Below are 23,878 nucleotides of genomic sequence, written 5' to 3'. Positions count from 1 at the left end.
ATAGTGTTAGAATATAAGCCCCTCAAGTTGAAAGATGTTCAAAATATGACTGGGGAAAAGCTGACTCCTCATATTAGAGATGACCTTAATGATGGGGATGGAATAAAGCTTTCAGGACCTTAATTTGCTAACGAGGCATTATTCAAAAATTAGAAGCAGCAGCTACAAACACCCATTAGTAATTGGAATATGGACTGTACAAAGTATGAAACAAGCAAAACTGGAAATTGTGAAAAATGAAATGGAACACATGAAGATCAATATCGTAGGCATTGTTGCTGTTGTTGTTTGGTGCTATGGAGTAGGTTCTGAATCTAGAGACCCTTGATGTAACAACTAAACAATGCCCAGTCCTGCACCATCCTCATATTTGTTACTTGAGGTCATTGTTGCATCCATTGCATCGTGTTAAGGGGCTTTCTCTGTTTTGCTGACCCTTTACTTTACCAAGAATTATGTTCTCTAGGGACTGGTCCTTCTTGATAACATGTCCAAAGTATGTGAGATGAAATCTCTTCATCCTCCCCTCTCAGGAATATTCCAGCTGTACGTCTACCAATATAGACTTGTTCCTAAGCATTAGTGAGCTGAAATAGACTGATATTAGCCATTTTGAATCACACATTCATATGGACTACAAAGCCAGAAATGATAAGTAGAAGAGAAATGGAGTTACATTTATCATTAAAAAGAACATTTTAAGATTTTTACCAATTTCTGCAGTCTGAAATTAATCTAACATGCAATCAAAATGCATTGATAAATACTGGTGACTGGAATGTGAAAGTTGAAAACACAGATCAGGTGTTGGAAAGTATGACCTTGATGACAGAAATGACACCAGAGATAATCTGATAGAACTTTGTAAAATCAAATGAGTTATTCATTAGAAATATCACTTTTCAACAAGATAAATTACAACTATACACACGGACCTCACCAGACGGAATGTATTTCTACTTCTGTATAAAGAGATTATAAAATTCAATGTCATCAGTCAAGCAAGGCCAGAGGCTAACAGGAACAGGCCATTAATTGCTCATATTCAAGTTCAAGTTGAAGCTGAAGAAAACTAAATCCCTGAGAAGCAAAGTACAGCCTAGAATATATCCTACCTAAATTTACAGACCATCTCAACAGATTTGATGCACTGTATACAAACTGCTGAAGATGAAATGATTATGGGATGACACCAAAGACATCATATATGAGAAAGCAAAAGGTCATTAATAGATAGTAGAAAAAGAAACGATCACAATGTTTGCCAGAAAAGACTCTGAAATTTGCTCTTAAATACAGAGTAGGTAAACTGGAAGAAATGATGAAGTAAAATAGTTGAACAAAAATTTTCAAATGACTGAGTAAGAAGACAAAGTATTATAATGAAATGTGCAGACTTGACGTTAGAAAACCAAAAAGGAAGAACAAACTTGGTTTTCCCAAGCTCAAAGAAAAAAGATCCAAACTTTAAGTTGCAATATTGTATTGAAGGAGTCTATGGAAAAAAACTGAAAGATGAAGGAATCATCAAAAGAAGATGATCTATATCTGTGCTCATTCCAAAGAAGGGTGTGTTAATGGAACCTTTAAATCATCAAAGTCATTAATATCACAGGCAAGTAAAACTATGCTGAAGATCATTTAAAAGTGATTATAACAGTATAGGGGGCTTCAAAAAGTTCACAGAAAAATGAAATTAAAAGATGATGTAATTTTTCTACAAACTTTTTTTTGAAGCCCTCTCCTACATTAATAGGGAATTGCCAAAAATTCAATTTGGAGTTAGAAGAAGACATGGAACACAGGATATATTATTGTTGATGATGGATCTTGACTGAAAAAGAGACTATCAGAAAGATGTTTACTTATGTTTTATTGACTACACAAATGCACTGGACGGTGTGAATCATAATAAACTATAGATAACACTGAGAAGCATGGAAATTCCAGAACACTTAATTGTGTGCATGTAGAACCTATACATACACTAAGAAGCAGTTTTGTGTTTTTTTTAAAAGATATAACGAGGGGATACTGCATGGTTTATAGGTATGAAAGTTGGGTGTCAGGGTGTATCCTTTCACCATACCTATTCAATCTATATGCTGAGCAAATAATCTGGACTATAGGAAGACTCGTTAATAATCTGCAATATACAGATGGCACAAACTTGCTTGCTTGAAACTGAAGAAACCTTGAAGTACTTATTGTTGAAGATCAAAACTACAGCCTCCATTATGGATTATACCCCAACATAAGGAAAACAAAAATCTCACAACTGGACCAATAAGCAAATCATGATACACATAGAAAAGATTGAAGTTATCAGGGATTTCATTTTACTTGTAAGCACAATGCCCATGGAAGCAGCAGTCATGAATAAACAGATTGCACTGGGTAAATCTGCAGCAGAAGACATTTTTATCACTCAAGATATCACTTTGAGGATTAAGGTGTGATTGACCCAGGCCATGGTATTTCCAATCACCTCATATGCCTGTGAAAGCTGTATAATGAATAAGGAAGCGTGAATAATGGATGCCTTTGGATTATGGTGTTGATGAATATACTATGGACAGACAGAAGAACAAAACAAATCTGTCTTGGTGGAAGTACAACAAGCAAGTTCCTTAGAAGTGAGGGCAGTAGACCAAAGTCTACTTACTTTGGACATGTTATCAGAAAGTACCAGTCACTAAAGAAAAATATTATGCTTGGTAAACTAGTGGAAGGTCCCCAACGAGATGGACTGACACAGTGGCTATAACAATGAGCTTAAATATGTCAATGATTGTGAAGATAGCACAGAACCAGGTAGCATTTTGTTCTGTTGTACATGGGGTTGACAATGAGTTGGAAACAATTTGACAGTATCTAACAATTTCGATTGTGTGGATCATGATAAGCTATGGACAACTTGTGAAGTATGAGTATTCCAGAACACTTAATTATACTCATGAGGAATCTGTACCTGGACCAAGAAGCAGTTGTTTGAACAGAACATGAGAACACTGAATGTTTTAAAATTAAGAAAGGTGTGCGACAAAGTTGCATTCTTTTACTATACTTATTCAACCTGTATGCTGAGCAAATAATATGAGAAGCTGGGTTCTGTGAAGAAAAACATGGTATCAGGATTGGAGGAAGAATCATTAACAACCTGCAATATGCAGATGATACAACCTTGCTTGCTGAACGTGAAGAGGACTTAAAACATTTACTGATGAAGATCAAAGAGCACAGCCTTCGGTATGGATTACATCTCAATGTCAAGAAAACAAAAATCCTCACCACTGGACCTTTATCAACGGAGAAAAGATTGAAGTTGTCAAGGACTTCATTCTTCTTGGATCAACTATCAACACTCACGGAAGCAACAGTCAAGATATCAGATGACGTATTGCATCAGGCAAATCTGCTGCACAGGAACATTTAAAAATGTTGAAAAGATGTCAGGTTGAGGACTAAGGTGCGCCTGACCCAAGCCATGGCATTTTCAATAACCTCATATGGATGCGAAAGTTGTACAGTGAATAAGGAAAATCATAAAAGAATTGATGCCTTTGAATTATGGTGTTGGAGGAGAATACTGAAAGTGCCATGGGCTGCCAAAAGAAACAATAGATCTGTTTTGGAAGAAGTGCAGCCAAAATGCTCCTTAGAGGCCAAGATGGCCAAACTTCGTCTCTCATATTTGGACACATTGTCAGGAGAGAACAGTCGTAGAGAAGCATATCATACTTGGTAAGATGGATGGTCAGAGAAAAAGAGGAAGACCCCAACGAGATGGATTGGCCAGGTGGCATCATTGATGGACTCAAGTGTGGCAGCGGTAGTGAGGTTGGCCCAGGATCGGACATTGTTTCGTTCTGCTGTGCATGGGGTCACTATGAGTCAGTTATGACTCGATGGCACCTAACAACAACAACAACAACAACAAACAATAACAAAACAATACTCATACTCAATATGATCCGTGACCCAATGAAGTGAACACACAATTTAAAGGAAAAACTACATAAAATGCTCATTTTACTAGAAATAATAGAAAAAGGCAAATAAAATATAAATTTAAACTAATGAAATATCATCATTTATTGTTTTTAAAATGGTAAATATTATAAAAGGTGTTGCTGTTGTTGTGAAGTGCCATTAAGTCGGTTCTGACCCATAGTGACCCTGTATATGGTTTCCTAAGAGTGGCTGGTGAACTTGAACAACTGACCTTGCAGTTCAAACGGCTTTGCAGTCTGGGGCATTAACCCGCAGCACCACATCAGGACTCCATTATATAAAAAAAGGTAATATTCAATAATTATGAATGTGCACTATATTGAGAGAAGTATATGTTTACATAAACTCTCTGGAAAACTGTTCTGATAAAATATAATTCCTGGTCTGAGTCAGAGCAAAAATTTGCCACATATATAGGCAAAATATTAGTCTATCAAGATATGCATATACATATATAACATATATATAGCTTTGCTAAAGTTATAAATCAATAACTTACTTGGATTCTAACAGCTGAAGTATTTCTGGAGTATTAAGAAGTCCTTCAGATGCAAAAAACACATATGGAATCTGAATTTCCAAAAGAAAACCACTGAATTTATCCAGCAAGTTGCTTCCTAAATAAGAGGAAATGTATAAATATTTCATTTTTTATTTTCCCTCAGTTCTTTTTTTTTTCTTTTTTACTAAACATGGAAATAATAGGTGTATGTTCACAACGTAGCATAAAAATGGTTGTGGTAGTGATGGTTGTGTGCCGTTGAATCTGTTCTGACTCATAGAGACTCTGTATAGTGTTTCCAAGGCTGTAAATCTTTCTCCTGAAGAGTTGCTCATAGATTCGAATTGCTGACCTAGCAGTTAGCAGCCCAATGCACAACCCAGAACACTACCAGGGATATTTAATACAAAAATAGTACAAAAAATAAATAGATGACAATCACAATAAAGAATGACCTGAAAAAGAAAATAAACATCATATGTTATCCTACTACCTAGAAATAGAAGAGCTTAGTATATACTTCTGGACTTTTTTCTACATGTGGCACTGTAGGATGAGTATTAGACTGCAAACCACAAGATCAGTGGTTCAACTGTGGGCCGAAGACTGAGGGGGGAGGGGGGAGTGTAGAGCACGGGTTTCTAGGATATGCCCTTTGGTCGGAAGACGATGCATGGAGGGGATTGGAACCATGGCAATGTAATGATATACGATGGAATGAATATGGAACTGAGGTTCTCTCATGTAAACTATCATATAACTCACAATAAAACATATAAAAAAAATAAAAAAATAAAAAAGATCAGTGGTTCAAACCTACCACCTGCTCCTCAGAAAACCCTGTACAGAGTCACTATGAGTCAGAAATGACTCTATAGCACTTACAAAAACAGTATGTTTAAATAAATCAAAAGGAATGAGAATTACAGTTTACCTGAAATATTAAAGGGTAAAACCTTCATTATTCACCTATGTATACACTGAATTGCCTGGAGCTCTGGTAGCCTAGCGGTTATGAATTGGGCTGCTAACCTCAAGGTTGGCAGATCAAAACTACCAGCCATTCCACGAGAGAAAGATGAAGCTTTCTGCTTCCGTAAAGATTTACAGCCTTGGAAACCCTGTGCTGGGTCACTATGGGTTGGAACCGAGTCCACGGTACTTAACAGCAACCAGAAGCTAGGAGTCCTGGTGTGCTGCTGTGGGTTAATGGTCTGGACTGTAAAGTCATTTGAACTGTAAGGTCTGTGGTTCAAGCTCAGTATTTGCTCCTTGAAAACATTATATAGGATCACTATGGTAGTGTAGTTGTTATGAATTGGGCCACTAATCTCACAGTCAGCAGTTCAAAACTACCAGCTGTTCCGCAGGAGAAAGATGAGCCTTTCTGCTCCCGTTATGATTTACAGCCTTGGAAACCCTATGCAGGGTCGCTATGAGTCAGAACCGACTCCACGGCACATAGCAACAACAACAACATACACTGAATATTTGCTGTGCAACAGATACTGGTATGCATAAAAAATTTAAATTATATGCAGTAATTCTTAGGTAGAGCCTTTCAGAGGTCAACAGGACATAAATACCTAAACAGAAAAATGGGCAAATGATATAAACAGGCAATTTACAAAAGAATGGGTGCATAAAATGCATTTATATATGAAAAGATAATTAATAATATGCCAATCAATGCAACTTTAAAATATATTCTACCTATAATTTTGCTAAAGATTTAAAGTATTAATACTACAATGGAATGTGGAAATCATTGGACAGTATCTTTGATATTCCATGTGAGTCAAGTTTTACTAAAGGTAATACAGAAATGGCTGCAAGTATAATTTGACAGAGAACTTTAGAGGTTCAAGCCGGATTCAGAAGAGGACATGGAATGAGGGATATCATTGCTGATATCCAGTGGATCTTGGCTGAAAGCAGAGGATATCATAAAGATGTTTGCCTTTGCTTTATTGACTAAGCAAATGCTTTCGATTGTGTGGATCATGACAAGCTTTGGAAAACATTGAGAAGTATGAGTATTCCTGAACACTTATGAGGAATCTGTACATGGACCAAGAGGAAGTTGTTCAAACTGAACATGGGAACACTGAATGGTTTAAAATTAAGAAACGTGTGCGACAAGGTTGTATTCTTTTACCATATTTATTCAACCTGTATGCTGAGCAAATAATCTGAGAAGCTGGGTTATATGAAGAAAAATGTGGCATCAGGATTGGAGGAAGACTCATTAACAACCTGCGAATCGCAGATGATACAATCTTGCTTGCTGAAAGTGAAACAGTATCTGGTGTACCCTAGAATACTTATCTTTTACATATATATGTGTAAAGAAAGATTATATATATATATATATCTCCCATTTAAAACATGGATTTTTTTTCATGAATGTTTTGAAGCCCCCTCACATGTATGAGAGAAAGTAAAAAAATATTGCTACTAGGGTTCCTGTTCATACATGCACAAATTTATTCCCAACATAATATGTTTAAGTATGTCTCTGTAATCTGTCGATGGCTGTCGATAAGTTCTCTCAGTAAAACACTTGTCTAAGTCTTATTAAGGTACCTTACAAAAAAAAAAAAAAAGATACCTTTTGTCCCATGCAAAAAATGAGTTTTAGACTAATACCAAATTTTCAACAAAATTCAAGTGAATGTCTTCCCAAATCATTGAAGCTTTGCAAAAAGCTTATAGGAATATTGCCCCACATAAGACAAAAATTTTCAGATGATTCAAGTGTTTTAAAGAAGGTCAGGAAGACTTCAAAGAGAAGGAAGTCTGTCAGCCTCAGCAAATGATAACTGAAGACCAGAAACCGGTGGAAGAAGACTAGTCTTATCATAGATGCAATAGCTACTGAAGTTGGGATCTCACATGGTTTGGTATTCTCAATTTTAAGTCAACATGTTGGCCTCAGCAAGTTTTTGGCTGAATGGGTGCCAAAAACAGTGTAAAGATCAACTAGTTTAAACAGCTGATCACTCCATAAGTCTCTGAGCAAGACTGAAGCTAATAAGGATGCTTTTATGGAACAAATTGTAACCAGGGAAGAGTTTTTAATTTATCAATATTTTTCAGAAAGCAAGGTCTAATTAATATAGTAGCTTTTGATGGTATCTGCTGGGCCAACTGAATTCAAGACAGAAAGATCAGCTTTTCACAATCTACACTGTCGAAAGCCTTTGCATACTCAATAATGCACAGTGGGTCTGTAAGATAAGCACTGAACTGTGAACCACAAGGTCAGTAGTTCAGGCTCATCAGTCACTCCATAGGAGTAAGATAAGGGTTTCTACTCCTGCAAAGATTTACAGGCTCAGAAACCCTATACAGGGTTGCTATGAGTTGGAACCTACTTGACAGCGCTTAACAACAGCAACAACAAACATCTTTCTTGTGTTCTCTGCTTTCAGCTCAGATCCATCTGATGTCATCAGTGATGTACCTGTTTCACATCCTTGTCTAAATATGGCTTGAACTTCTGGCAGTTCTCTGTCAATGTACTTACCTTTAGCAAAATTTTACTTCATGTGATATTAATGATATTGTCCAATGATTTCTGCATTCTGTTGAGTCACCTCTTTTTGGAGTTGGTGCAATCTGTTGGTAGCTGTCTTCCAAATTTCTTGGCATAGTATGAGTAAGTGCTTCCAGTGCTGCATCAGTTTGTTGAAAGATTTCAATCTGTATTCCAACAAACCCTGAAGTCTTGTTCTTTGTCAATGCCTTCAGTGCACCTTGGACTTCTTCCTTCAGTATCTTTAGCTCTTGATCATATGCTAGCTCTTGAAATGGCTGAACATTGACCATTTGTTTTTGGGATACAGTGACTCTGTATCTTCCTTTGATGCTTTCTGAACCAGTCAATATTTTGCCCATAAAATTCTTCAATATTGAAAGTTGAGGCTTGATTTTTACTTCAGTTCAGCTTTAGAAATGCTGAGCATGTTCCTCCCTTTGGATTTTCTAACTCCAGATCTTTGCACATTTCAATATATTTGACTTTTTCTTTTGAGCTGTCCTTTGAAATTTTCTATTCAGCTCTTTTACCTCATTTCTTTCATTTGCTTTAGCATCTCAACACTGGAGAACAAATTTCAGTCTCTTTTGACATTCATTTTGCTCCTTTTTGTTTTAACGACCTTTTGTTTTCTTCTTGTATGATGCTCTTGATGTCATCCCACAACTCTTCTGGTCTTTGGTCATTAATGTAGAATGTATCAAATCTGTTCTTGAGATGCTTTTTAAATTCAGGTGAGATATGTTTAAGGTCATATTTTGGCTCTTGTGGATTTGTTCCAATTTTCTTCAGCCTGAACTTGCATCTGAGCAATTGATGATTGGTTCCACAATTTGTTCATGACCTTGTTTTTTCTGCTGATATGGAACTTTTCCACCATCTTTCTCCACAGATGTAATCAATATGATTTCTGTGTATTATGTCAGGTGAGATCCATGTGTATAGTCAGGCATCTTTTATATTATTTTAAAAAGGTATTTGCAATGAAGAAGTCATTGGCCTTGCAAAATTTTTCATGTGATCTCCAGCATCATTTCTATCATCAAGGCTTTATTTCCCAACTACTGATCCTTCCTCTTTGTTTCCAACTTTTGCACTCCAATCACCAGTAATTATCAATACATCTTAATTGTATGTTTGATAAATTTCAGACCAAAGAAGTTGGTAAAATTCAATTTCATCATCACTGTCTTTGTAGTTGGTGTGTAAATTTGAATAATAATGGTTTTAACTGGTCTTCCTTGTAGGTGTATGGATATTACCCTATCACAAACAGCATTATACTTCAAGATAGGGCTTGAAATGTTTATTTTGATGATGAATGTGATGTCATTCCTCTTCAATTTGTCATTCCCAGAATAGTAAACCATATGATTGTTAGATTCAAAACGGCCAATGTCAGTCCATTTCAGCTGACTAATGCCTAGGATATTGATCTTCATATGTTCCATTTCATTTTCACAACTTCCAATTTTCCTAGATTCCTACTTAGTATATTCCATATTCTGATTATAAATGGATATTTACAACTGTTTCTCCTCATTTTGACTTATGCCCCTTCAGCAAATGAAGGCCCTGAAGTCTTTACTTTATTCGTGTCATCATGGTCAATTCTACTTTGAGGAGGCAGCTCTTTCCCAGTCATATTTTGAGCACCTTCCAACCTGAGGGGCTCATCTTCCAGCATTATATCTGAAAATACTCTAGTGCTATTCATTATGTTTCAGTATTCAATATTCTGGTGGTATCTGACACTGTTCCACTGCTATTCATAAAGTTCTCAGTTACTAAACATTCAGCAGTAGTCTGCCTACAGTATGACAATTGTTTCTGGGATTCCAAAGGAGTAACCTTGGTAAATTTTCTTGAAGGACACAGAATGATCATAGGGACTTATTTGGAAGAAATTTTAGGGAAACTGAAAGTTGCATTAGTGAAAAAAAGGCCAGGAAAGTCACACAAAGGAATTTTTTTCCCGTGTCAATAATGTACCTGCTCATTCTTCAATGGTAGCAAAGGTTGTCCTATAAGAATTTCACTGGGAACTTACCCAGCCAGCACATAGTCCTGATCTTGCCTCTTCAGACTTCCTTTTATTCACCAAACTCAAAGAACACTGAAAAGGAACACAATTTGAGTTCCCGGAGGATGCCAAAACTGATGTTTGGACATGGTATAAATCAAAGAACACAGAATTCTTCAAGGAAGGCTTGGAGAAGTGGAAACATCGATTTTAGAACTGTATAAACCTAGATGGAGGATATGTCAAGTAACAGTAGCTTTACATTTTCATATTTTTGTTTAATAAAGGTTTCCATGATTTTGTAGGAATACTTTTTGACTTAACCTCTGTGTTTCTGTGAAATATGATTTATTTTGTTATGTTGTTGAGAATATATACAGCAAAACAAACACCACAAGTTTCTACATACACCATTTAGTGACACTGATTACATTCTTTGAGTTATGTAGTCATTCTCACCCTCCTTTTCCGAGTTGTTCCTCTCCCATTACAGAAATTCACTGCACCCCAAGACCCCTATATATTCTTACAAATTGCTGTTGTCAACTTTATTCCAAATAAATAGTTTGTAAAAAAGCGTAATTCTCAAGGAACACATCTTTTACTAGTTAAACTAAATTACAGAATACTTCTTATCTTTAATATCTTTTGGGTTCTTTTTTTCAATTATGTGATTCATTTAACACTAAACACTACACATCAGTGATTCTAAATAAATAATTATGGTGACCAATTTTTTTAATTGAGTTGTGATGGCTCTGAATCTATTCAGACTTTCAATTCATACTTGAGGTGAATAGAAAGTAACTTATGGAAAGTATTGAAGGATAGATGAACTGGAACTAAAGATGTAGGGACTTTTTCATTTAATGGACTGGAGAATTCGCAGCTTTTGCTAAATGAAGTGCTTCTCAAAAATACAAAGAAGTCAAATGATATATGAGGTGATTTTAAAGTCATTTCTAAGTATTAGTGGATAATTTAGATGCATATCAACATTTCTCTGAATCAGTTACATGGTTTTGTTTTTTTTTCTGAACACCAATAGAAATACTATTGTATAAAAGTATTAGATTAAGATTGAATATAATTGTAATAAAATTATACTCTCATAAATAGACCTTGGAAATTATATCAAGGGACAAAGGCAAATATAATTAGTAAAACCACTTTATAACTAAAGAAAACTACTTTACAACTGATGTAGGAGACAGTTTTGCTCAAAGTCACACAGTTAAATGTGGGGTTAGAAATTGGATTCAAGTCTTCTAATGTCATGACTTATAATTCTTTTTATAGACAACAAACAGAAAGAAGAAAACTTTTATTCTAATGGAGCAAAAAAGGATGTGGTTTATATCCTTACTCTTTAAAATTGTGTCTGGAAGAATCGTTTTTAAGGCCACATAAGGTATATTCAACTTCTCGCAGTGCTCAGTCCAGCAGGAGTTTTCTGCATAATTGTATTCTACCACAAATGAGAAACGACTCCAGGGGAAATCTGCTCCAATATATTGATTGTGTACAACTACACAGGAACAGGTACTGAAGACAAAAGAAAGCCAAGAAAAATAAATTATATTTGTGTGGTCATTTACTTGGAAGCCTTAACCATGACAGTTTCTATCTATTCTACTTGTCTCTCATCTAGGCATACTCATTTTGGGAAGGCACTGGTGTGTTTTCTATTGATTTGTTAATAGTGCTCTTCTCTTTTAGTCTTTGTTTTTGATGATCCTATGTTTTGTTAAAGTCAGGACAGAAAAGAATGGACTATTTCACATACTCAAATACAAGAGATCTTAGTTTTATTATCTGAGTACTATTCATAAAATTATCATTTTCATATAAATATCAGGTTTTAATCTTTGAAGAATCTATGTAAGAGAATATTATCTAGCAACTTTGAGATTAAGTTATTTTTTTCTTAATGGGCTTCATAACGGATTTAATAACAATAATGGGCACTTAGATATGTTTAGCTATCTCATCGTCAACTTTCACATACTATAGCACCTACTGTAATTAACATTTTCCATTCTTAACTTTCTGTCTTGGGCAATATAGAAGTTAAAAAATATGTATGCCTAACTTTTATGGGCTTCTATTTGTTTACATTTTCTTTTTTTATTATTTGGATCCTAATATAAGAGCTCTGGTAGCATAGTGGTTATGAATCAGGCTGCAAACCTCAGGTCAGCAGTTCGAAACTACCAGCTGTTCCACAAGAGAACTATGAGGCTTTCTGCTCCCGTAAAGATTTACAGCCTCGGAAACCCTATACAGGGTTGCTATGAGTCGGAACTGACTCCACGGCACATAACAACAACAATATAAGAAGGACTCTCGGTGTGGTGCTGTGGATCAGCCCTGGACTGTGAACCTCAACATCTGTGGTTCAAACTCACCAGCTGCTTCTTGGAAACCCTATACAGGGTCATTATGATTTGGAACTGACTTGACAACCCTTAACAACAACAACAACAATATAAGAAAATATATTTTATACATGAAGTTAAACAAAGTATAGACATTTTTAGATAAATTAACATTACGTTTATCAATAGCAGGTTCTCACTGAATGAACTGCTAACGGATGCAGTTCAGAAAGGAGAACTCAGAAGAAAGGAAGATGTAAAAGCGCTAAGCAAATAAATGGTTAAAACAAGTATAAATATAAAAAAGCACTTCCTGTACTAACAAAAACATTAACAATGATAATTTGGGGCTATAAAAACAAGGTATAACCAATATTCTGGACAACAATAAAATGCAATACACAGGCAATGATCTCAGTTAAAGTGTTCTACATAAAGCATTTTCAAGAAAAGGATAAACACGTTGATTAATCTTAGATTTTGTTAAACATTTTTTAAAGTTAAATTCTAGGAGAAATTTGAATTTCCTATGGAATTTGTATGTTTGTTATTCATAGATGACAAAATATATTTTTACCCATTTAATACATCTTCAGATTCCAGGGAATTATTTCTTTCATTTGAATCAAAGACAGTCAATTTTAAACCTGGTAGGAAAAAAAAGAGTAATATAAAAAAGCTTTTTCTATGTTCTTTTTCATTTATGGAGTCTTGGTGTGGCACTGTGAGTTAACGCACCAGATTGCAAAGCCATCTGAACTGCAAGGTTCTAGCTCACCAGCTGCTCCTAGGAAACCCTATACAGGGTCGCTATGGGTCAGGATTGACTTGACAGCACTTAACAACAACATTCATATATACTTTTTTTTTGGTGTGTCATGTACTTTGAAACTATAAAAAGTGAATTAAAGAATGAATGAGTAAACTCCTTAAAATATAATTTTCTGGATAAATATATTTTGAAGTATATCAAAAGTTCAAATACTAAGCAATATTTCTGGTATATGTGTGTATGAAGAATATGAAAATTCTGAATATATTATGTGAAATAATAAAATGGACCAAAACTTAATTTTAAAGTAAACAAATTTGAATGCTTACCAAATCTGTGCAGATAATTTTATTTTGTTAAAAATTGTGAGGGATTTTATCCTTTCATTAGCCAACAATTTAAGTACACAACTAAAAAGTAAGAGATTGCATTTCAATGTTGTAAGAATGCTTTTTTGTTTCTCTGTAGAAGAGGCAGAAGACTTACTAGATATTATCTGTTTCTTAGATAGATTTGTTTCTTAATTATAATTCAAATTTATTTTACTTATTTTTAACAGAATATAATAAAAAAAAATTTTAAGTAACACATGTACACAGTTTATTTTTTACAGACATGATTTATCTAAGAATTTGTTGTTCTTAAGTGCCGTCAAATCGGTTCTAACCCATAGCGACCCTGTACTGGGTTGCCTAGGCTGTAAATCTTTACAGAAGCAGAAAGTCTCAGTTTTCTTCTGTGGAGCGGCTGACTATCTAAGAATGTTGTTGTTGTTGTGAAGTACCATCAAGTCGATTCCAACCCATAGCGACCCTGTATAGGGTTTCCGAGGAGCAGCTGGTGAGCTTGAACTGCCAATCTTGCAGTTCAAACGGCTTTGCAGCCTGGCACATTAACCCACAGAACCACACCAGGGCTCCGAATAGCTAATTTTAATGCAAATAAATTGTACAATCTGTTAGTGCACTTTGACAACTGCAAAGTTGATAAAAGTGTGATATAACAAAGGACAATGCTTAATAATTTCATTCTTACTTTATTTGATAGGTTTAAATCCTGACTCCCTCACTACTTACAAGCGTCATCACCTTTATACAGTCTTTATTTGTAATGGATTTAGTAAAACCTACTCGTAGAGTTGCTGTAAATAGCCAGTATTTTAGCAACTAGTAGGTAATGTGGAGTCCTGGTGTGGTGTTGTACAACAAGCACTAAACAACAATGTCTTCTGAATTGCAAAGTCAGAGTTTCAAACTCACCAGCTGCTCCTCAGAAACCCTATACAGGGTCACTATGAGTCAAAACTGACTTAATGACCCTTAACAACAACAGTATGTATGAAGTGCTGTAGGGTAAGTGCAGGACTGCAAGGTTGGTTTGAACCACAAGGCTGGCAGTTCAAACTCACCAGTCACTCCTCGGAAACCATATACTGACTCTATGTCACTTAACAACAACAATGGCGATAGGAAGTAAATAAAAGGTGTTCAATTATTAATAACATATATCATAGAGTTACTTTGAGTTGGAACTGATTCCATGGCAATGGGTTTATATTATACTTATAATGCAAATGTGATTGATTTAAAAACTAGTAATATCCTACTGAATTGCACTTGCAAAGAGTAAATTTCATGGAATATGAATTATTTCTTAATAAAGAAACTGGTGAGATCAATAATTTGATATGTGCAAGAATTTGTTATCAAATGAAAAATAATTTAAAACTTCCTACCTTCTATTTTGTTAAGAATTTTAACGAGTAAATAGTTTTCACCGTCAGAATCTATTCTTATTATAATCAGCACCTAGTAAAAAATAAGGATTTTGTATATATGAATATCTGAATGGTTATTAGTTTAGATACAATGAAGAAATAGCAAACAACTGGTTACATGAAACCAATGACAACAAGATTACAAAGTAAGTATTTATGTTTTAAAAATTGTCAGCATGTAAACACAAAGGTATACATTTTTGTTAAGATCAAGCATCCATTGAGGAAAATGTTTTTGGGCAGGGCATTCTTAGCATTCTTCAAGTATTCCCACATAGGTTACCCTAGCAATACATATGGAGTCCTGGTTTGGTGCTGTGGGTTAAGGCACTGGACTGCAAAGTCAGTTTGAACTGCAAAGTTGGCAGTTCAAGCTCACCAGCTGTTCCTTGGAAACCCTATGCAGGGTCACAATGGATTGGAATAGACTCCACAGCATTTAACAACAACAACAATACATATGCTCACTGTCTTTGTCTGTATTGTTAGGGTTAAATTTACTCCAGACATGTTTTAAAGAAAACCAAAACTTGCTACTTATAATATAATACAGGGATTTTGTGTGCTTTTAAGGATAGCAAGTCAGTTCCAGTTTTAAACTTCTTACTCAATGATTCTATTTTAATGACTTAAGTAAGTTATCCAAGAAACTACAAAGCTGGGGATTAAGGTATAGGGAAGAACAAAAATGGAAAGAAAAGACCATACAAATTTGTATTCAGATTTAGTGTAAACCATTTGAAGTACTTATCTGCTTGATAAGATTTTTAAAAACAGTTTCTTTTAAATATTCATTAATACAACCTTAATACTCTTGAGATACGGTGGGCAAATAATTTCTAATATAATCCAAGGCATACATTTACTACTTAAAAAAAAAAAAAAATCACATGAGGTTCTTGTTCAGTATCTAAAAATAAATTGTTGTAGTTCTGTGATTGTGTATACGTCCATGGACTTATAAGTATCAGGAAAACTCTTTGAAAACTGGAGAGCCAGTCTTTAGAAAACTCATCAAAATTAAAGTACTTGTTAATTCAAGACATAGATAAGATGCAAATCATCTTATCTGTTAGTCTAATTCTGTTCTGTTGACTTACTTAAGAAGAACACCATCAAAGGGCCAAATAGTACATAGGCTATTAATAATTTCAAAGTTAAATACAAAATTATTATCTTATATCCAACTCTTATTTAAATCAATTAGTTTTATATGCTTTATTCTAAATATTAACCTTAGTTTGTTGTTGAATTTGCATCCAACTTAGTAGCTGACATTGTAATTCTTGTATCTTGTAATTAGTTTCAGGATTTTTTTCCTTAATAAACTGTACAATTTCTAGCTGTCTCCAAATATCATCCAAATCAGAGCCCAAAATGCCTTCATAGACATCTTTTGCATTTGATAAATATCCTGTTAAAAACAAAAGTATAGAAAAAAATGCATGTCTTTCTGTCCTTTGAGCAACTCCATGGTAAAACACTGAAAGGAAATAAAAGAGTCAAAATGAAAAAAGTTTAAATTGCATTCAATCTTTTTCTGAGCTTGAACATACATACATATACACACACATACAAAACAAAAACCTTAAAACTGAAACTAAAAAAATGTGTACCAAATGTTTCTTTTAAGCTACATAACACCAAATATACTGAACTGTGGTTGTTGTTAAGTAACTTCAAGTTGGCTCTGGCTCATAGTGACACTGTATAGGTTTCTAAGGAGTGGATGGTGAATTTGAACCACTGACCTGTGGTTCAAACTGACCTTGTGGTCAGGTGCTTATCCTACAGTGATATTCCAGGACTCCCAAATATACTTAATATATCCAATATACTATCTAAATATATCACAGTTTTTGAGTCCTGGTGTGGTAATGTGGGTTAATGCACTGTACTGCAAAGTTGTTTGAACCACAAATTCGGTGGTTCATGCTCACCAGCCACTCCTCGGAAACCCTATATAGGGTCACTATGGGTCGAAACCAACTCAATGGCACTCAAAAAGAAAAACAATAACATGGCTTATTGAGAAGCCCTGGTGGCACAATGGCTAAGCACTCAGCTGCTAACTGGAAAGGTCTGTGGTTTGAACCCATTAGGGGTTCTGAGGGAGAAAAACCCGGCCATTTGCTCCTGTAAGTTTATATATAGCCTTGGAAACCATATAGGGGCAGTTCCACAACATCAAATAGGGTCGCTATGAGTCAGAATTGACTGGATGGCACACAATAATAACAACATGGCTTAATGAATGCCACTGCAGTCTTCCTAAATCCCAGGATCTATACTTACATGCTGGTCTAGTTAAAAAGTCACCTCATTAGTATTTTCTTGGTATTCTATCTATACAATTATTGTGCAATGTAATACTTTCTGCTTAGTTTTTGGTTATTTATGACTTAAGCTCACTAGTCAATTAGCTTTCAGGATCAGATCCATGGTATTTTTATATATTAACTTTTGTATAGCTGCTTAAATATCAGTGCTGAAAATCAGACTCACTCATTAAGGGCAATTTTTAAGCATAAAGATTTTGGAGACCTATCTTTAAAGATTCATATTCAGTAAATCTAGATTGTGTCCCAGGAATTTCTGCCTAAGAATCTCTCCAGGTGATTCTGCTGCACAGAGAGTTATATGAATTACTTCAACAGAGCACCTGGCATAATAATTTATGTAGATCCGATGTTCAATGAAATAATACTTTAAAAAAATATGAATGCTAATGCCTTATGTTTAATGTGCATATTAATTCTAATTTTATATTATTACTGTTAGACTGATTTAGTGATTATCCTATTGGTTTCTGCTTCCTGTTTTACTAACTTCCCAATGAAGTCGGCCACCAGACTTAATCTTCCAAAAGACTAATCTAAACTAGTAGTATCATTGTTTAAATGTCTCCTTGTCATCTACAGAACAAAACCCCTACATTTTTTTAGTAAAGTGTCTTCAAGACTTGGCTCTTGCTTACTTCTCCAGGCTTAAATCTTGTTACTTTCCACCTTGTTTTCTTCAATCCAGCCATAAGGAACTATTTGTAGCACCCCAAAGTGGACCATTCCTTGAAGTTCTTAATTCTTCCTGGAATATTCTTTATAGTTTCTCTAGTTGGCAGTGAGAAACTCCCACTTATTTTTATTTTTTAATATTCGGTCTCCCACCAGCCACACCTTGGAAACTCTATATACTGGGTGGCTGGTGGTTCAAATTCACCAGCTGCTCTTTGGAAACCCTATTACAGGGTCTCTGAGTTGGAACCAACTTGACAGCACTTAACAGCAACACTTTGGGTCAGAATTGACTCGATGACACTTAACAACAACTCCCTCCCTCACACTACACTATACTAAGTTTACTTCCAGATTAAAGTTTCCAGAGGGAAACACTATGCCTTGCTACCTAGGGGTCCATAGCATGCTGGAAGCTAGAAGAAAATATAGATAGCTGGTAGAGAGCAGAGAAGGCAGCCAGCTCCCATAAACCATTTTCCCCCTACCAATAAAGAGAGAGAAGGAAAGAAAGACAACCTAATTTGTCCCTTGATTTCAAAAGATATAGAAGATATTACAAAGTAGGACTATAGTACTAATCCTTATTTGTCTGGGGATGGAGGAATGATAATCTGGTCCAGCATCAACAACCAAGTAATTTAATTGGGGGGGGGGAAGGAAAAGTACCATATTGGGCTTTCTAGAGTTAGTGGCAAATTAGTTATAATATCTGGCTCCAAATGAATGTCTGGGTTATAGTTCAGAGGAAATTTATTTTAATTTCATGTGTGAAACAAGTTCTAGAAACTCTAAATTATAAAACATAATTTTATAAGAATAACATTATTAAACAAGTCTAAATACTCCTACAAGTGGGGGCCTAAAGCAATAATGTAGAAAAACAAATATTTAAATGATTTTGATAGTTTAGAAAAAAATGCCCCAAATTTCTAGCACATGTTAAAAACAGTTGACTTTTAAAATTACTAAAGTAATTCACCTTCAAATTTATCCACACAATTATGTACACTAAAAAAAGGAAATTTCTAAAGAACTTACTACTTATAATTTAGTTATATTTTATCTAGCAAAGATTCGTTGACACAAACATTGATTAAGCCCCCAATATGTGTATGGCAAATGTCAGATCTTCCATTTAAAGGTAGAGTATAATGTAAGTCTATCAATAGTGACAAGGAGAAAGAAGGATGGGAAAGGAGTCAACGTTGAGGAAGCAGTGGGAAATTTGGCAATAATTAGGTGTGATGGCTGCACAACATGATTATTGTAATTTATGCCACTCAGTTGAACACTGGAAAAATGTTATATTTAAAAATGTTATATACATGTTTTTGTACAACAGCAAATAAATAAAATTAATACATATAAAATAACAGTAGTATACAATGTTTATAAAATCAACTCTGCTTAAGGCCATTAGGACTCCAGTTTTGGCCTCAATTACAGATAGAATCTATTATTATAGATAATGATAGGTTCTGTTTATATTCATAAAAATAAATAATTTTTATGAATATAAACCAAATCAAGCATATATTCCATTTATGTCAAAATATACATAAGTTTTAGTGTAATAAAAATAAAAGGTCAATAATTTCTTATAAGGTGTTTTTTTTTTTAAAGCTTATTTTAGGTGAAATATTTCACTAGGAAAAAATAATGCAGATATATAAATTTTCCAACTAACCTAATGCTGTGTCCAAGTTACACGTTAAAAGGATATCTCTAATTGTTACCAGAAGATGTAAGAGAGCAACATGCTTGAATGTCATTTCTCTTTCATCATTTATACCTAAGTGAGCAAAAACATACAATATATATTTTAATTTTAGAATATACATAGAAATGTTAAATAATAATAGCTAATATTTATTATTGAGTATTTACTATGTGCCAGACTGAACAAAGCTGAATAATTCATTGAATCCATACAACTACCCTATCAGGCAAGTTTATTATATTCTTCCTATTTTTTGGATGAGAAAATAATCTAAACAAGGTTAAGTACCTATAGGTCAATTAGTAAATAAATGGTGGAAATGGCATTTAAGCCCACACAGCTAACTTTAGAGTTTATGCCCTTGATGCTTCCAAGAATATTCAGTGATTTCTAACCTTGGTGGGGAAATGTTCAATGATTCTTAGTTAGGAAACAAAGAGAAAACAAAATATATAACTTGCCAAATGGTTAAGAAGTATTCACAAGGAATGGCCAGTTGCCTAATTAGTACGTTATATGTAGCTCCAGAGCATTTTCAAGATGACAGGCTTAATCTTACTTTAATCTTACATAAAAATGAGAACAAGAAGATGGGGTTCTAGGATCACTGCCTCCATTTAACCAGAGTAGCTCCACTTTTCTTTTATATATTGGGATCCAATTAAATTTCTAGTTGAACAAAGAATTGTGCTAAAAAGTTGGAAAACTGCTGATATAGTCAATGAAGATCAAGGAAACTATGTAGTAGGCAGTTGGAATCAGAGGCAATAGGAGACTCAATTACTGGTATTATATCCAGCCCTTAGAAGAACTATGGAAACAAGTCAGTCATGATTTAGAGAGGATGAAAGCAGGCCAAAAGAACAGATTTGAGGAACTGGAATATAAAATAATATGAAAAATAGAGTATAGAATAAGAAACCTGTTGTGGAAATGATCTGCTTGACTTCTTTTAATGTGGGTTTACTTAATCTTTACTTGTAGTTTTAGCCTTACCTCAATTCTGGGGCCAATAAAAGTATATCAAATATATCAAGCTGAAATAATTAAGGAAAAAATTAAAACCGCGACTTACAATACTGAAGGATTCTAGGGGCAAAAAACTGAATGATTTGGAAAGTATCAAAAGAAGATGGAAGGAATATACAGAGTCACTAGTAAAAAGAAATGGTTGATGCTCAACCATTTCAAGAAGTAGAATATGTTTAAGAGCCAATGACACTGAAGAAAGAAATCCAAGGTGCCCTGAAGGAATTGGTAAACACCAAAGCTCTAGGAATTAACAGAATACAAATTGAAATCTTTCCATGAGCTGATGCAGCACATTCATCTATGTCAAGAAATTTGAAAGACAGTTACCTTACCCACCAATTGGAAGAGATCCCTATCTGTGTGCATTCCAAAGACAAGTGACCCCATGAAATGCAGAAATCATCAAATAATATCATTAATATCACACGCAAGTAAAATTGTGCCAAAGACAATTCAAAAATGGCTACAACAGTACATTGACAGGGAACTACCAGGGGTTCAATCCAGATTCAGATGAGGACATGGGGCAAGGGATATCACTGCTCTGACATTGTGGCTTTCAGTCCAGTGTTCATCCTATGGAACCACCGTGCTCATATCTCTATCTCAATCTCTCTATATAGTACCATGGACTGCCAGAAGAACAAACAAATCTGTGTTGGAAGATTTACAGCCAGAATACTCCTCAGATGGCAGGATGGTGAGACTTTGTTTCTCATACTTCCGACATATTATCATGAGACCAGTACCTGCAGGGCATTATGCTTCGTAAAGTGGAGGGTCAGCATAAAAGAGGGTTATGCCCAAGGAGATGGATTAGCACAGTGGCAGCAACACTGGGCTTAAGGGTAATAAGAATTGTGATGTTGGCACATGACCAGGTACTGTTTTGTTTTGTTGTGCATAAAGTTGCTATGAGTTGGAACTGACTGAATGGCACCTAACAACAACAATCCTTTCAGGTAGTTTGCATTTGTGACCTTAGTTAGTTTCCTCACATACATGCTCTAATGAGTACCTGCCCCAATTCTCTCTCTGAAGGACTCTTATCACTCCATCCTGTGAACTCTAGCTGCCTTGGTTTCCTCAGACTCTCAGCTATGCTTCTTCAACTCCATCTCTTAAGATGCACTGTTTTTCATTGCCTAATGTCCAGTCTTACTATGTGATTTTATGTGGTTGGTCTGTTTTTGTTAGTTATTTCAAACAAGAGGGTACATCTAATCCCTGTTACTCTATCTTAGCTGAAAGTAAAAAGTCCAGGAATGACTTAAACCTATTTTTAAGACATCTCCCTCCCTTTGTTTTGGAGGGAATTGCATGGTTCAGATGCTTACAATAATAGGGTTAATTTGGTTGCTATTAGAGGAGTCTGTCAAGTGCTATACTGTCAACTAGGAGGCTCTCGATGAAGAAATGCCAAGTGATATTTCATAATTTTTTCTCCTTTCTTAGTTGATCCTCTTAGTTTTGTTTTATAATAATATGAATTACAGTTATGCCTTCATCCATAAGTATGTAATTTTTGTGTTTTCTATACTCAAGTTTACAATGCATTATAATAATTAATAAATTTATATTCTCTTAAGTAATGTGGTTTTTATTTGTACTCACCTTGGTGAATAGTATCACTTATTACTTTTTCTTGTTCCTTTAACATAAACCTTGATTGATCAAAGATAATAGTGGCAAATTTCCAGTTAGCAGCAGGGACATTACTGAGGCATACAAGCTTTTGTAAGACAGGAGTAGCTGCTGCTTCTAGGAGACAGTATGCTTGGCACTGGCTATCTACGAAATAAATGCATTACAACTCATGTTTTTATAAAGATGGTACACACTTTTTCTGCAAACCAATCAAAGCATGTTACTTCATGAAAACCTGAATTTCTATCCAAATTCTTTTTGGAGTTAAAAATGATGAGGTGGCACAAAGGCAACCTACACAGAGTGGCTGGTGGGTTTGAATCTCTGATCTTTAGGTTAGCAGTCAAGTGAGTAACCACAGTGCTACCAGGGTTCCAGGAATAGCCATCTAGAGACCATAAATAAACTTGAACCAAAAGAAGGAAAAGATATTCAAGAACTAGTACTGTATTTCCTTATTCATTTTAATAATGACCATTATGTTCTTAAGTAGGTTGTTCTTTAGTAATCAAAAAATACTCTTTATAACAGAATATAATCTTAATCTCTATAGGAATCAATAGCAATTTATTCACAGCTCCCTGATAGAAGGTAAAAGAACAGAGAGGGCAATCACCAACAGCTCATTTTCCAGCTGGGAAGAATTTTGTTTTTCCATGATGATTCTAGGGAGGCAGCAGCAGTTTAAATGAAAGTTTAAACTGGGGTAGGAATATGGGAAGGAGCAAAGGGAGTGAAGACGTCATTCCTAGTTTGGAGATAATTGGAAATATGAATGTAATGAAGAAATGAAAGCAACTTTGCACATATATATCTGAAACAGTGAAGAATATTACATAGAAAATGAGTTATGTCCCAGATACCCAGGAAGGGCTATCACATTTAAAAACCTATACCATACCTGATGCTTGAATTTCAATGACATTATCTGCTCCCCTTTCCTGATTTCTTTTTTCTAGGCTTTTATTAGTACAAACAATAGGACTTTCCTTTTGAAGAGTCAAAGAATGCTCCTCTTTAACTTGAAATTCTAATAAAAAAAATTAAGATGCACTGTTCATGAGAAACTTAGTGTTGCTTTACTTAAATACTTTCATCTAATATATGGTAAAATTGCTAAAGTTCTTTGAACACATTAGTATTAAATTGAACAATTATTCAGTTACATCTAAAATTGCTATGCGTAGAAAGCTGAATGGTATAATGGAAAAAATTTTGGCATCAGACCAGTGTTCCAATCTTAGTTCCTCATGCATAAAATATGAATAAATACACCTAGTTTGAATATCACTTTAAGGATTAAATAGTAAATGGAGTTCTTGATATACAAAAGGCACAGACCATTATACTTCATTTTTCTGACTTTCCACACACCCTTCCTTCTGCTAGGAATCATGTATTCCAAGCCCTCCCTGTCTCCATTCTTTCTTAAGTAGGTAAATTCGTGTTGTTGTT

The 23,878-nt window shown here is 34.8% G+C and overlaps 1 protein-coding gene across 1 annotated transcript in view; it reads right to left on the bottom strand.

Annotated features, from left to right (window-relative positions):
* LOC102825748 (chromosome unknown open reading frame, human C9orf84) overlaps positions 1–23,878 on the bottom strand; it is a 152,287-nt gene that overhangs the window by 54,592 nt on the left and 73,817 nt on the right. The window contains 8 exon segments of the mRNA XM_006864729.1: positions 4,514–4,631; positions 11,447–11,625; positions 13,036–13,105; positions 14,966–15,038; positions 16,243–16,421; positions 19,712–19,816; positions 22,391–22,567; positions 23,325–23,444. Coding sequence (XP_006864791.1) covers positions 4,514–4,631; positions 11,447–11,625; positions 13,036–13,105; positions 14,966–15,038; positions 16,243–16,421; positions 19,712–19,816; positions 22,391–22,567; positions 23,325–23,444 — 1,021 coding nt within the window.

This window comes from Chrysochloris asiatica, unplaced genomic scaffold, assembly GCF_000296735.1.
Source record: "Chrysochloris asiatica unplaced genomic scaffold, ChrAsi1.0 scaffold00069, whole genome shotgun sequence".
Lineage (NCBI taxonomy): Eukaryota > Metazoa > Chordata > Mammalia > Afrosoricida > Chrysochloridae > Chrysochloris > Chrysochloris asiatica.
This window is presented reverse-complemented; position numbering and strand designations above follow the sequence as displayed.